This window comes from Oryza brachyantha, chromosome 7, assembly GCF_000231095.2.
Source record: "Oryza brachyantha chromosome 7, ObraRS2, whole genome shotgun sequence".
NCBI classification, from domain to species: domain Eukaryota; kingdom Viridiplantae; phylum Streptophyta; class Magnoliopsida; order Poales; family Poaceae; genus Oryza; species Oryza brachyantha.
The window spans coordinates 18,400,352-18,415,238 of NC_023169.2; the positions used below are offsets into that span (position 1 = coordinate 18,400,352).

The window sequence follows — 14,887 nt, forward strand, 5'->3', positions numbered from 1 at the left end:
CCACCTCCTCGACCGCATCTGCGATCCCTTCACCCATGACTCGAACGATGGCGTTTGCGGGGTTGTTGTTGTCGTCGTTGTCGATGCCGAAGACCGCCGTGAGCACTGCGATAACGTCCGGCGGCAGGGGGCCATCAAACATAGCGACGTATTTGGCCAGGACTTCCTGTACGGCGGCAGCATCATCTTCCTTCTGCATTAGGCCCATGCGCCTTAGCAGGACGCGCTGGCAGCGCTCCATTGCCGTCAGTGCCGGTTGCCTCGCGAGGCGGGCACTACGACGAGTGTTGGTGGAGCTTGGCAGTAACCGTGGCTTGGCACGTCGACCAACAACAGCACCTGCTGTAGCCGGCGGCGTGGATATGATTAGCTTTGGCGGTGGCACGAAGAGCTCATTGACCTGCATGATCAGCTTGGGCGGCGTGGAATCGTTCGGCTTGGGCGGCAAAGTGTCGACATCCCTTGTCGCTTGATCGATGACAGTCGTCATGTCGACCACCACCGTGTCCAGTGGCGGCAGCTCAGCGTTGGAGGCGGCTTCTTCATCATCATCGACCGCCGTGTGATCCATGTGGCCAATGTCGCCCGCCCCGGTGTCCTGCAGCATCGGCACGACCACACCGTCGAGTACTGTCGTCATTAGCTCCAAATCTCCATGCACCAAGGCTAAGTCCTGCAAAATGCGCTCAAAGACTCGCTTCACCGGGATTATGGCCTTTGGGGACCAGACTTCATTCCCTGTTTGCACAGGTTCCTAGCTTTTGTCCAGGACGGTGAGCTCCTGGCAGCAGCTGCTTGCTTCTTTTCCCTTCACAGGAGAAGAGTTCAAGGTTAGGAGAAAATGGAATTTGTTTACCATGGCAACAATTTCTTTCTGTTGCGCCAGGTCAGGCGCGTGCTGGCTGTTTGGTCCAGCAGCTCCAGAGAGCTCGCCGCCGCCATGCTGTGCCTCTGTCGGCCTAGCACCGTGGGTGCGTCTCCCTCCGCTACGATCATTGTACTCCTTGTCGCGCGACCGCGGAGATCGTGTGCGATCCCTCCGAGACCGGGTGTTGCCATTGAAGAAGCCTCGAGCCAAGTCCCGGCCCCAGCCGCCTTGACGGTCGTCGCCGTCATCATCATGGTGATCCCGCTTCCACCATCCCGAGCCACCAAAGTCTGGGTGGTCGTCTTGATAGGTCCGGTGCCGACGCGGGCGATCCCCTCGTTGCCCACCGCGACCTCGTCTTCCTTTGTAAGTTGCTGCATCTTCATGGCCGCCGTCGCGATCCCGACCACTCCTGCCGTCCCGGTCACCTCGTATGCCATCCTGGCCCAAGCGTGCATGGACCGACAAATTGGGCGGTGACAGATGATGCGGGAAAGTCTCAAAGGCCCGCGCCGGCGTTGGTTCACCGTCCATCACTCCTAGGGACCATGGGGGTAGCTTGCGCCGTGTTGGCTGGCAAGTGGTCTCCTCTGTTAGCACCACTCCAGCCACCGTGTAGTCATGGATTTCTTCCAGGTGAAAGAGGACAGGGTGCCGAACACCCCGCTGCCAGTGTTCTGGCGGCTTGTCTTGAACAAAAAGGTCTTCTGACTGGGGGTTCTTGGCGCGGTTTGTGAAACCCAGCCACACCCGCTTGGGGATGGTGCTCGGGTTTGCCGTCCACGCCCAAAGGTTGATCGTGCGCGTGTTCCCAGCCTCGACGGGATGGACGAGGTCCGTCTCGATCTGCTCCAGGGTGCAGGAGCAGCCGGTTAGCCGTTCGGCCACGTCCGCTGCCCAAGCGTGCATTGGGACCCCATCCAGGCAGAGACGCACTTTGAACATTAGAGCGGCACCGAGGGCGTTTTGTAGGCTGCGCCATTTGATGAAGTGAACCTCAATGCCGCAACGCTTGGCGAAACCTTTCTTCACTGCCTCCTCGCAGTGACGGCGGTGCTGGAACTTGATCAGGAAAGCCTCCGGGTGGTGGAGCGAGACTGCCACCTCGCCCCGGCGGAGCTTGAACTCCTCCAGGATCACCTTCTCGATCTCCGAGGGACCTGTGGATGGCGGAGCACGAATCGCCCAGGTCACCACAGCAGTGTCACCACAGCAGTGTTCCCCCACTCCCTCAGCTCCTGGTCGATCGCATAAGAAGACATTATGAATTTATGATGCTTGAAAGCGTAGCTGCCAATACATCGTAAGATGCAATCGGTCTCAAGTCTCAAGACTCTCAACCACTGGTACGAACTTCTTGGTTCAATTTGATCACCATGTTGAAATTATACTCTTCAATTTCGTGTGATGAATGCTCCCATATGGAAATGATTTCTAGGTGAAGGTCGGATTACAGCCACAGTTAGCTAACCAGGAGTAGTATTCACCAAGACAATGGAGGAACCGAGGAATGCAAAATGCAGACACCCACACTTGGTTCTACGTGTACTATCAGGTATATTTCTTTTATCTCAACTGACCTTGTTTCTGGGATCTGAACAGAAATGGTTTTTCAACCATCGACTCAGCGATTCCTGATAACCCTGTTTCGCCGGTGTCGGATTCTGCTTGAACATGGGTATGCCTCCACAGCACAAAGAAGCTTCGTCTGAATCCAATAAACATTGCATGAATTGGTATGCCTTCCCCGGTGAGCCTCCTTTCCCCATGCAGTCAGCTCACTCATGCCATTAGGTTCCTTCCCCTGCTTGCAATATAATACTGAAAAGTGGTACTAGCACGTAGGAGTCATTAACTCAAAGCACATGCTAATAATATGCTAGACAAGGAGGTGAATAGGTGATGGGTGAAAACATCAGTGTTGCATCCAACACCAGGTGCTCAACTGCTGCTGAATGGGATCATCTACTCCTCTTTGCTGGATCTGATCATCTGATGGGTTTGGTTGCTTATGGTTAGTGTGGTTTCTAGCCACTCATGATTCGTTCCTGCAGAGAGAAAAATGTGTGACGGTTCAATTTATAGTGTCCTAATTGGCCAAACTTATCTAGTTGCATGGCCTGTCGGTGCTGTGTGGTAATTTAGTTCAGAACTTCAGATATCTGGTCTCATGATCTTGAGTATGCCAGAAGGAAAGAAAAAGAATTGGCCAATCAGTTCCAGGTTTTGTTGCTGATCAAATGCTTGAATTGGATGGATCGCAATATGCTACTATACAGTCTTCACCTAACCGAGGAGCATTCAGAAACCGGGTCATGATAATAAATTCACAAGTGAATGAAAAACAATGTCGAAGACACCGACCGCAAGCTCAAACACAGAAAGTTTGAGTTGAAAACGAATTCTTTGGAAACGGGTATAGCTGGTTTGGCTGATGGCTCAACGATCAAAGACCTAGGGAAGACAAAACTGTAATTCAGACAGAGATATGCATTTCTTTTCCTTGGTTGCCAGAAGAAGATTTCTTTACTGAAACCATGTTAGACGTTTGACCTCTCCATCAGAGGTTTTTGGAGATCTCGGAGTAATCGATCTCCTCGAGTAGTGTTATCAGTATTCAGATGAAAATTCAGTTTGATATAGAGTGATCAGCATTTGGTAAAGGCAGAGCACATGAAAATTCAGGGCAAGTCGTGATGCTGTTGTGTCTTGTGAGACATGGTAATATGACTTGGTGATTTGCCGATGAATCGTGAGAGAGGAAATAATTGAGGGGCATGGCCTAGATCAAGTCGCCATCACTGTTACCACCAACTCATAACGACCTAACACCCTTGTCTATTTCTCAACTTGCGCTTGCCTTTCTTGACGATGTATCAATCATGAAGCAGAAGGCCACATAATATGCTACTAAACATCAGAAGAAGAAAAGGTAAAGGAAACGGGAAATAAATAATGAGCAACGTCATGGGCAGAAAACGAACAAGTCCTTTCACTCTTCCTGCTTAGTAGCAGAAAAAATAATCTTTTGCATGTACGAAAGATACATCGGTGAGTTCGTAAACACATGTGGAATTAGTTCCGAAATAACCCGGGAGTTAACCATCTGCAGTAAGAACAGGGCGCTAGTCAATTTTCGTTCACATATTTGCTAAAGAGAAGCTAAAATTGATGTGACATTTGTGTGTAAGATTCCATACCAATGATGCCATTTCATCCCTTTCCTCATTACTATACCAAGCAAGATGTTACTCCTACTCCAGATTTCCAGAGTAAATGTTACTATGTTAGCCGACTATGTTTATTTCCTGAACTCTCTCAAGAACCGTAAGCATCTTATGCTGAATATGGTCCAAGATGCCGGACGGCAAGCTAACATTGCCAGGCCTCTTTCCGGTGCACTCTCCTCACCGTAGAAATCAATTAACATTGAGCAATTTTATAATCCTTGAGTAGGTACCAAGAGGTATCAAAATTTTATATTAAATTTTTGGTACCTTCTCAAGGACTATAAAATTTCTAATTTTTATTAAAAGTAATTTTACAATCCTTGATAAGGTACCAAGAGGTACCAAAATTTTAGTGAAAATTTTAGTACCTCTTGGTACCTACTTAAGAACTGTAAAATTGTTTTTTTATTAAATGATTATGATTAAATTATACTATCAACGATATTATGAGTAGTAGAAATTTAGAGGGTATTATCATCTTTTTAATTATGAGCTTGGAAGACGAAAAATATAAATTAAAAAATACTAGCAATCAATTAATTAACAACGTACTAAAATACTATTTTTAATTAATAGCTTAGATTAGTTCTGCCGTTAGTATTACCGGTAGAGAGTACATGAAAGGGGCTCAACATTGCCAAACTAATAGCATAAAGAAAGAAAAAACACATATCATACATGAGCCAAAAGACATGAGGAGTTGATGCAATTTATACTTTATTTGATATCTGAACTTCCTTCCTGGAAAAAGGCATCTGAACCTCTCGAGTCCAGATCTGGATCAGTTCTTCACTAAAACACCCTACCTATCGATCCCTTTACACCCTGTGTTTATCACAAATAAGAGGTTGTCTTCTGTCTTAGCAGTGAAGGAGCTTGTGGTTTCAGAAGATCGGCTCTGGTCAGCCGCCAGTGTCGCTATCTTTGGTGTTCTCTTAGGAGAGTAGAGCGGCCTTGTCCTCTCCTCTCTCTTTTGGAGTTACGTTTTTCTTAGTCGCACGTCTAGTTTAGTTTTTTTCTTTCTGTTTTTTGCTTTGTTGGGTCTCTGCCTTAAGCCCGTCAGGTCTATAGACACTGTATAGCAAAACTCTTTCCTGCTATTATATTGACTCAGATGGACTTCAAAACGGAATCGTGCATGCTGGTGACGCAAGAGACCAGCCTTTCGTAGGAAGTGTTGACACACTTCTGGATGAACAGGGTTGGTCCTAATTTATCGTCTAATCTATCAATCTAGAATGCCATATTCAGTAATCAGTACTTAGGTTATGGCTATCTTGTGATGTATTTATGTTCTTCAGCTCTGAAACTGACGTTAATGTGGCCACACTGTAATTAGCTCAGGCATAGGCAAACATCTGGTAAGAAAACTGGGTCATTCTCTGTAATGATGTACCGACATTGTCACCCTCGTTTTCAGGCGATGGGTCTCGTTTTGTTTGATTTATTAACAAGTTTTCTGGCCTTCTCTGACTGGAGTGATTAATTCTCTTTGCCACCCCCACAAGTTTGGCGTACTATTCGACGGAGTCTCCATCGTCTCGACCTAATTTCTGGTGCCTAATTTGCCACGACAAAAAGGAATAGACATTGACATTTGGAAGAAAGGGCCCGAAAGGGACCCAACAAACTATATTAAGACCAGTTTGCTTGTAAGCTCGCCTTTGATTTCCTTACGCATTGTACTGCATTTTTCCCCATGTAAGCAACATGTGTATAGTAAATGTACACGTGACTTCCTTTCACTTTTAGACTATGAGCCGTTTTAACTTTGTTTTAATAAAGTTTATAGAAAAACACACCAGTATTTACAATATCAAATGTTTCATAATTTATAATTGAATGCATTTTTACAGTATATATTTTTTAGAAGTATTGTTATATCTTTTTATAAGCTTGGTTAAATTTAAAAGTTTAACTTACAACAAAGTTAAATGTCTTATAATAGAAAATAAAGTTTTAATCTGAAACAGAGGGAGTACGTGGAAAAGTTCACCTTCGTCTATACGTGCGAAACTTTTCTTTTTGAGAGAGACGGATAGTTTATGGCCATGATGAATTCTTGCTGTCAGTTCAACCTTTATCCCGCGTGGCCATCTCAACTTCCTACAGGAAAGGCAACATGACCCCTGATCACAGCATCTTGTGAACACAATAAAGCAGCTGATCCTGTGATCAAGATGATGTGGCTGTGAATAAACAAGATGAGGAAAAAAAATGTGGATGTAGTTACTCACTTTACTTGTCATGCATGAAACTTTCAGAGCGAGATTAACATATTCATCAGTACCTGACTCTGCTGGGGTGTCCCTCTCGCCTTCCAACTGTAGAGTACTTCACCAATTAATTGATCTGCATTTACTTAACCTGAAGTTAGCATGCACTTTGCATCACTCGTAATTAACCATTTTTTATCCACTTTTGGGTGCACTTAATCCGTATCTGATCGCGGTGCGTCGTTGGGCGGCGCCGTTGCTCGTCAACGGCGAAGCACGTACAGCACGGCCGGCGGCTGTTCCCATCAGGTTTTCTCCCGCTCGTTTTGGTAGAGATCAGTATCCACCGTGGAAATAATCGTGTAAAACCAGGACGTTTGGAGAACTGCTACTGCTACCACGATACGAACACACGCTGCCGCATAAACTGCTACTGCTCGTTTTGGTGCATGCTGCCGTGTTCGTCATGGTCAATGCCATGCATCACCGCGCGATCTGCCGCGTCACTCAAGCCACCCGCTACGACTAACAGCCTTTGTAAACTTAAATTTATAATTGATTTTTTGATTTTTTTATTGTAGTTTATTTTTTAGTATGTGTCTTTAGATGGTTAAGAATACATATATAAATGTTTTATTTATAAATTATTTTTGTTTATAAATAAGTTGTTTTGTCTTTTTTTTTAAAAAAGATGACCTCTAAGCTAGCGAGGCAGAGCTAGCCAGCCAGCCAGAATTGAAAGAGAGACCTACACGAACACACGAGAAAGTACTCACGAACAAGCATGCATGACTGCTTTTCGTAGGTGTACTGGGTTCGAGGGTCAGGCTTAGCTGTGGCGATATTGTTGAGATCGAAGCTAATCAAAGCCTTGAGCCCTTCACCAGTTTGGACCGTGACGCCTTCCTCCTCCTCCTCCTCTATGCAATGCAACCTTCCCCGTATGCAGCTGCCTTCTAGCAACGGGAAATGCAACCACCTGTCCACGTCAGCTTCTTTCTGAATCGCTAATTAGTGGACCTCACGAGCAGTACAGGTGCAACAGTTCAGTATTGCCAAAGCTCGCAGATTGTATTCAGATACTCAGCTCTGAAACAGACAAAGATGTTTCCTTTATGTTGTAATCAGCTCAATCGCTGCCATGAAGGAAATGGCCCCATCCCTAGCTAAGTAGCTATTCCACCCCCACATCTCAACATCGCAATGTCTCCATTTTCTCAGTAGCGACTGGACTACAGTTCATTGGAGATTAAAGCTATGAACTGGTTGTTTTATGCATTTACCTTTACTATATTTTCCCTTTTTCTCCGAGCCTGCAAGACCGCAATGATCGTGTAATATTCAGCGAACTACTCTACCAAGTCGTTGCTGAGAGTGTATTCGTAATATTTTTCTTGGATACTGACAGCAGATGTATTGGCACTTGGCAGCTGACAGTTGTGCGGTTCCAAGCGTATTGACTTGTTTTTTTTTCTGTCCTTTTGCAAATGGTGAAGATTAAGCAGGTTCGACGAAAGATGACAGGGTAAAGAATATATGTCTGAAATCTCTAATGGACCAACTGAACATCAATAATTTCACATGTAAAGAGAGCACACCATATGTCATATGAAACGTTAGGAAGTTCTAAGATTAGAGAAGCGTGGTTGGCGAATGGTGGGCAACACGACGCAATCACCACCTGCAATTCCACGCCGAATCAGCGACATATTTTAAGAAAAAAAAAGATAACCGGTAAAATGGGGGCTTTTCGGACTGGATCGATAACAAAAAACCGCTTAGTTTGTCAGCCAAGTTATAAAAATTAAATCAAATTTAAATTTTTTAAGAAAAAAATATGCTAAATACATCTGTGAACACCACGGGGCTATAAACGTATGCATTATAAACTTGCGCACATGTAGTCCAGCGGGTAATCTAATCCATAGTGGCAATGAGAGTCAAGCGGAAAGGAAGAAAATGGCGGTGGCTTTGAGATTTTTTCAGTACTATAACACTATTTATATGGTTTTAGTGACTAATACATGAGAATCAAATCTAATTATCGGTCGCTATATTAGCAGTGTTTTAGAGATCTGAAACCGCCGTGGATGCGTGGCAGGTTGGGAAAATTTACCCACATCGAGGGTCGAGCCGTCAGGCGAAATGGCGCCAATCACGGCGCCACGTGGCGGCCCCTCCGCAGCGCGCCGATCCGATCGCACGGCCCACGCGTCGCCCACCCTCAACTGATCGACTCCCCCCACTCCCGCGACCTCCTCAAATACGCACACGCGCTCGATCCATGCCGCATCCGCGAGCGGCTCCACTCGAGGATCGACGAGGCCTCTCTTCTCGTTCTCCATCCATGGCGGGCTCCTCCTCCGAGCTGATCTACCGCGGCCACGACGCGCATGCACCGGCGCCGTCGGGGGAGCAGCGGACGCACAAGCCGCCGCACAGGAGGGTCGGTCCGCTGCGGTACCTGCTGGCCGAGCAGCGGCTGGTGTTCGCGCTCGTCGGCATGGCCATCGCGTCGGTGGTGTTCCTCCTGGCGGCGCCGTCGTCGGGGTCCGGAGGCCACGAGGTGATGGGTGCCGCGTCGGCGTCGGCGTCGGGCGTGGCGCGGCTGGCGGCGACGGGGCTGGCTGCGCGGATGGCGTACGAGGCGGAGCAGGGCGGCAGCCGGCTGCCGGGGGCGCGCGTGCCGCTGGGGCTGAAGCGGAAGGGGCTCCGCGTGGTGGTGACCGGGGGAGCCGGGTTCGTGGGGAGCCACCTGGTGGACCGGCTGCTGGCGCGCGGCGACAGCGTGATCGTGGTGGACAACCTGTTCACGGGGAGGAAGGAGAACGTGCTGCACCACGCCGGCAACCCGAGGTTCGAGATGATCCGGCACGACGTCGTGGAGCCGATCCTGCTGGAGGTGGACCACATCTACCACCTCGCCTGCCCGGCGTCGCCCGTGCACTACAAGCACAACCCCGTCAAGACCATCAAGACCAACGTCGTCGGCACCCTCAACATGCTCGGCCTCGCCAAGCGCGTCGGCGCCCGCTTCCTCCTCACCAGCACCAGCGAGGTCTACGGCGACCCTCTCCAGCACCCTCAGGTCGAGACCTACTGGGGTAACGTCAACCCCATCGGTACGTATACACACCTCCAACTGCCGTCGTCGTCTTGCGCGCCATTGATACCAAACTGCACATTTCCATTTCCTCTCTCAATGATCCATGGATGTATCAGGAGTGCGAAGCTGCTACGACGAGGGGAAGAGGACGGCGGAGACACTGACCATGGACTACCACCGTAGCGCCAACCTCGAGGTTGGTGCTCCTGCCCCCTTTAATCATTACTTTCTCAACCTCAACTTTACTGGAAACCAAAGTGAAAAACAATTAATTACTACTACTATAGTAATTATGACCTGTATTAATATAATGGCAAGCTAAAGTCTAGCTCTAGCCACGAGCATCCTTCAAGTTAGCTTTAAACTAATTAATCCAATTAGAGCAAGTAATTAATCAGCTAGGGATTAAAGAAAAATTCTTTCGCCTGTATGCAGGTGAGGATTGCTCGGATCTTCAACACCTACGGCCCTCGCATGTGCATCGACGATGGCCGGGTCGTCAGCAACTTTGTCGCCCAGGTAAGAAATTGCCTCTCTCTCTCTACCTGCTGTTCGGTTTCTACTAATATAATACTCCACTATTCAAGCGTTTCTAGATCTAGATCCATGCTAGACACATAGTTTGCCTCAAAACACAAGTCTTGAAAATGGACTCACCGTGCTCATGATCAAGGTGCAAAACCGAGTGATTATATATCAACATTTTGAAACTGTTTAGGGCCTATATATTCATTTTGGTGAAATTTATGGAAATTTTAGAGTAGTTCTCAGAATGCGAGAATTTACTTGGTTGTTCATTCCCATGGATCTCAATCTTCTAGCATTCATATATCACTGACTATAAGAGCACTATTATAACATTATTATAGTAGCAGAGGATATAAACAGTTTGAAACATGGTGTATTTTTGGGGGAATTTTTTTAATATCCTTGAAAAATTATCTCGAGATATCATATTTTTTAGTGTTAAAATTTAGTGCATTAAGTTACTTACGGTACTTAGAATTTTACACTAAATTTTTTTTATATCTCAAGGTATTTCTTAAGAATGATAAAAAAAATCCTATTTTTAGGGGCTTGGTAGGGGACAGAGAAGAGCAAGAGTGGCCCAAGTGGTGCCTTGTTAATTCATCCCCCAAGTCAGGAAAGACCTAGGGACTTGTACCGCAGATGTGAGTGGCTGCACGACCATAGTGCATCCGTAGAAACTAGAGCAAAATTAGCAAGTGGAGATCATGTTCCAACTCGTCTTTTAACTCTGAGAGCCTGACACGAAGATACTACTCCCTCGCGCACTCACCTGTAGTCGTTGACACTGACACGCATGTATGGGTGATCAACTAGGAATTGACACGAATTAGTGACTCATGACTGAACAATTACTCAATGGTTGTGAAGTGTGAAGTTTATACCTTGTTTGTTGGTAATGGTCGCAGGCACTGAGGAAGGAGCCCTTGACGGTGTACGGCGACGGCAAGCAGACGAGGAGCTTCCAGTACGTCTCCGATCTGGTAAGCAGTCCCTTTCAGGCACACCACAGGTCAATACATATTTCACACACTGTCAATGGAGCACATGCGCATATGCTTGCAATTGCATACATGGTTAGTTAGCTGAATAATTCGTCCTAGATTTCAACACAATTGATTGCTTAATCGCGACAATGAGCTAGCTATCCATTACATCATGCATAACATGTTGGGCAATAAGTACTATTATTATTAGTGCTTGCGAGGGAGTAGGCAGCTGCCTGCAACTGCAAGAACACGTACATCCTGTCGTGCGAGTTGGAGTACATGCAGACATTGCCATCGTCCGTGCTCCCAACGGCACGCAACCGGCAGCCAATCTCTCTTCTCCTCCTAGCTAGTGATTGCTGCATTGTTTGGACCACCCAGAAATGAACCTAGAGATGAATTATTCGTGGACGCATGCAGGTGGAGGGGTTGATGAAGCTGATGGAAGGGGAGCACGTGGGGCCGTTCAACCTGGGGAACCCCGGGGAGTTCACCATGCTGGAGCTGGCGAAGGTGGTGCAGGACACCATCGACCCCAACGCCAAGATCGAGTTCCGGCCGAACACCGCCGACGACCCGCACAAGCGGAAGCCGGACATCAGCCGCGCCAAGGAGCTGCTCGGGTGGGAGCCCAAGATCCCGCTGCACAAGGGCCTCCCGCTCATGGTCCAGGACTTCCGCGACCGCATCTTCGGCGACCGCAAGCCCGACGCCGCCGCCGGCGACAACTGATCCATCCTACCGGCGTTCTTCTTCACACGAGTTGAAAGATCGATACTCTCTACCACCACCATACCAGCTTAGCACAGCAGCAGAAGCACTGATCCATGGCCGCAAGAATGGATGGATCGAGTCGGAGCCGAACCGACGAGCAAGATCATGTTTGTAGGTGTAGATTTTTGGCTAAGATTAAGCAAGCATGATACAGATTATAGGTCGTTGATGGAGTGGTAACTGGATGCCTGGATGCAGCACGAGATCGCCATGTTCTTTCTTGCGTTTGCGTTTTTACACATGTCCAATTAATGTTTTGCTCTCTTTCTCGGGATGATAGCTGTAAGTTATTCTTTCTGTTCTCGTTACATGGTAATGTCAATCGATCGAGGTGACTGTATTACTTTGTTCTGTGTTTGCGACCACGATGATTAACTCTGGAATGACCGTGTTACACTGACACACGCGAAAGCTGCCCAGAGTAATGCTGATGGCGATGAGGTGTTCTTTAGAACTGCACCAAAGTAAGAGTGGCATGGTCCTTGATTTGTTTGTCGTGCACTCGTGCTCAAAGCTCACCAAGTTTCAGAATAGAGATGTGACCTGCATGTCACTCTTGCTCTGAAACTGACGGTTCACCATCCGGGATTCACACGGACAAACGAGACGTCATTCGCGTTATCAGTTCATCAACGGTTGCAGCTCTCCCTTGCATTAATATTGTTTCTGACAGCCAGTTTTAGTGATTATTACACTGTAAACAACACTCTCTTATCACTTCTTGATACAACATATAGAGATTAGATGATAGTGTGACACTGAATACTGTGAATAGAGCTCTTCTCTTTTTGACTGAAGAAGGAATGTGAGGCCGTTTTTTCTGTTGGCACAATGTAGTTTGGATACTGCAGAGTGCAGTACACTTGTACCTTGGTTGAAATATGCATTGTTTCTCTCTTTTTTTTTGCATCATTGAGTCTTTAATCTGCGTTTCAGTGCATAAATTTTAATGTTGTCGCCAGCAGTTAAAATGAGCTATGAAAAAGTTTCCCAGAGTATATCGAGTGCCTAAATAAAAGCGAGGTTATTTCGCCGGTCATTTTAATCAGAATGGGCCAAAACCCAAGCACAATTGGGCCGAATTATTGAGATCTACTTGTTGGGCTGCTGTAAGCCCATTTCCCCTCTTTTTATACGAAGAGAGCCCAAGCGGATCTCTACGGCCCAATAGCAGAGCCCGCGAACTCGTGGCAGGAGAATGGCAGCCCACTAGGCCTATATATAGCGCGCGCGTGCACTACTCCACTCTCCTGGTAAACCCTAGCCGCGACTGCGCCGCCACCCACCCGGAGACCAGCAGCGCAAGCAACCGGAGGGCGAGATGGCGCGCGGCGTGGCGGTGGCGGCGAAGGGCGGCGCGGGCGGCAAGAAGAAGGGGTCGGTCTCTTTCGTGATCGACTGCACCAAGCCCGTGGAGGACAAGATCATGGAGATCGCTTCGCTGGAGAAGTTCCTGCAGGAGCGCATCAAGGTCGCCGGCGGCAAGGCAGGTAACCTCGGCGACTCCGTCACCGTCGCGCGCGACAAGACCAAGGTCACCGTCACATCCGACGGAGCTTTCTCCAAGAGGTATTGCGCGCTCGAAGTTCCTCTCCTCCAGCTTTAGGCTCTCGTGATGTTCATTCTACAGATCTTGTCATTTTAGTTTCTATTCATTCATGGGAGTGTTAAGATTATTTCCTGCTGGTATATTGCTGCCATTTTTTTATATGCTATTGAACTTTAAATTGTATCTTCTCTAGTTTTTGAGCGGTTACAATTTTCGCATTTAGTTGCTTTACTACATGCTATCTTGTCAACTAACACTAATCATTACCCTGATAATGCTTCCTTGTGTATAACTAATTATGTGATACAGAAAGATCATCACTTGTCATGGCAAACCATCGCAAACTATACTGTGCTATAATTGAACCTTATCAGGCGGACAAACTACAGTTGTTTCAATCCTAAGTGAGCAATTTTATGCTATATCGGTAGATGGTTCCCACCCTTTGAAACATAGAAAAACACAAACGCATGAATTAAGAATCATAGAAAGAAGAAAACATGAGAAACATTAGGTACAATCATTGTACTTATTTTCCTCCAAAATCTATATACAATTTTCCATTCCATAGGAATTTCAATGGAAATGATAGGTTAAATAATTTGTTTCAAAGGTCTTGGTAGGAATCCATTGGAATTTCAGAAAATTTTCTTATAGGATTGGAATCTTCCCAACTTCCTATGTTTCTCCTAAAAAAATCAAGGGTGGTCTATTTTTCAATTGTCGCAGTTGAATTAGCTAGGCAGCATGGTTTTCATATGTTACGATTAGTATTTAGAATGTCAAACCTTTTAGCTCTAGCATTTGAAAATAAGTAGCATGTAATTTTTCTTCCTTTATCTGATTTCAGGTGAACATTTGTTTGAGTAGTCAGTTATGTCTAGTTTATTATTTTGATCACTGAATGCACATACTGTCTGCGACTTTTGTTGTGTTTTACTTTAGTCTGATCATTGCATTTTCCATACTTTTAGGTATCTGAAGTATTTGACCAAGAAATACTTGAAGAAGCACAATGTTCGGGACTGGCTGCGTGTTATTGCGGCTAACAAGGACCGCAATGTCTATGAGCTCCGGTACTTCAACATTGCTGAGAACGAGGGCGAGGAGGAAGATTAGAGCATTCCACATATATCTTAGTTTTGGACTTGTTGAATTTTGATACTTGATCTGAGTACCTCTAGTTGTTCAATCCATGTTATGCTATGCTGTGGTCAAATTGGATGGTTAATTTGAAGAATCCTTATATTTGTTCGCCTCAGCTTCATGAAACCTGCTGCATGTCTAGACTTGTGAGCCTAGAAAAGCAGTATGATGACTTGGCATTGTGTTTTGCATGAATCGGTTTGTTTAGTATTTGCTGCATTGCAATAACTGTGTGGAACTCGTATGATATCCAGCTGCCTGCCTACAGGTGATCTGGACTCAGGTGAAAGATTATGATGCTGCTGACGGATAGGAGTTCTTTGCGAGCGTGTTTGGGTGATATCTAAACTGGTAAATTGGGTAGGTTTTAACGTGAAAGGTAAAAAAGGTGTGGATTCTGCAAGTCTTACCTGAATAAGCCACGTTCTGAAGTTGTGGATCAGTGACGGGAGATTTTGAAACGTAGGCATTGTTTAGTTCC

General features: G+C 46.4%; 2 protein-coding genes across 2 annotated transcripts; both read left to right on the plus strand.

Annotated features, from left to right (window-relative positions):
* Positions 1–8,618: 8,618 nt before the first annotated feature.
* On the plus strand, positions 8,619–12,054 carry LOC102708728 (UDP-glucuronic acid decarboxylase 4-like). The gene is made up of 5 exons (XM_006658050.3): positions 8,619–9,436; positions 9,537–9,616; positions 9,856–9,939; positions 10,857–10,931; positions 11,358–12,054. The coding sequence occupies exons 1-5, from the start codon at positions 8,662–8,664 to the stop codon at positions 11,667–11,669; spliced, it is 1,326 nt and encodes a 441-aa protein (XP_006658113.3). The 5' UTR covers positions 8,619–8,661; the 3' UTR covers positions 11,670–12,054.
* Positions 12,055–12,963: 909 nt separating this feature from the next.
* On the plus strand, positions 12,964–14,561 carry LOC102709011 (60S ribosomal protein L22-2). Its single transcript, XM_006658051.2, has 2 exons — positions 12,964–13,280; positions 14,235–14,561. The coding sequence occupies exons 1-2, from the start codon at positions 13,033–13,035 to the stop codon at positions 14,377–14,379; spliced, it is 393 nt and encodes a 130-aa protein (XP_006658114.1). The 5' UTR covers positions 12,964–13,032; the 3' UTR covers positions 14,380–14,561.
* The last annotated feature ends 326 nt before the right edge of the window (positions 14,562–14,887 follow it).

Excerpts from the sequence above, each read along its gene's own strand:
- LOC102708728 (XM_006658050.3), top strand. The coding sequence starts at position 8,662 with ATGGCGGGCTCCTCCTCCGAGCTGATCTACCGCGGCCACGACGCGCAT. Across the intron at positions 9,617-9,855 it reads ACCGTAGCGCCAACCTCGAG|GTGAGGATTGCTCGGATCTT; the intron begins GTTGGTGCTCCT and ends GCCTGTATGCAG. Across the intron at positions 10,932-11,357 it reads TCCAGTACGTCTCCGATCTG|GTGGAGGGGTTGATGAAGCT; the intron begins GTAAGCAGTCCC and ends GGACGCATGCAG.
- LOC102709011 (XM_006658051.2), top strand. The coding sequence starts at position 13,033 with ATGGCGCGCGGCGTGGCGGTGGCGGCGAAGGGCGGCGCGGGCGGCAAG. Across the intron at positions 13,281-14,234 it reads GACGGAGCTTTCTCCAAGAG|GTATCTGAAGTATTTGACCA; the intron begins GTATTGCGCGCT and ends CCATACTTTTAG.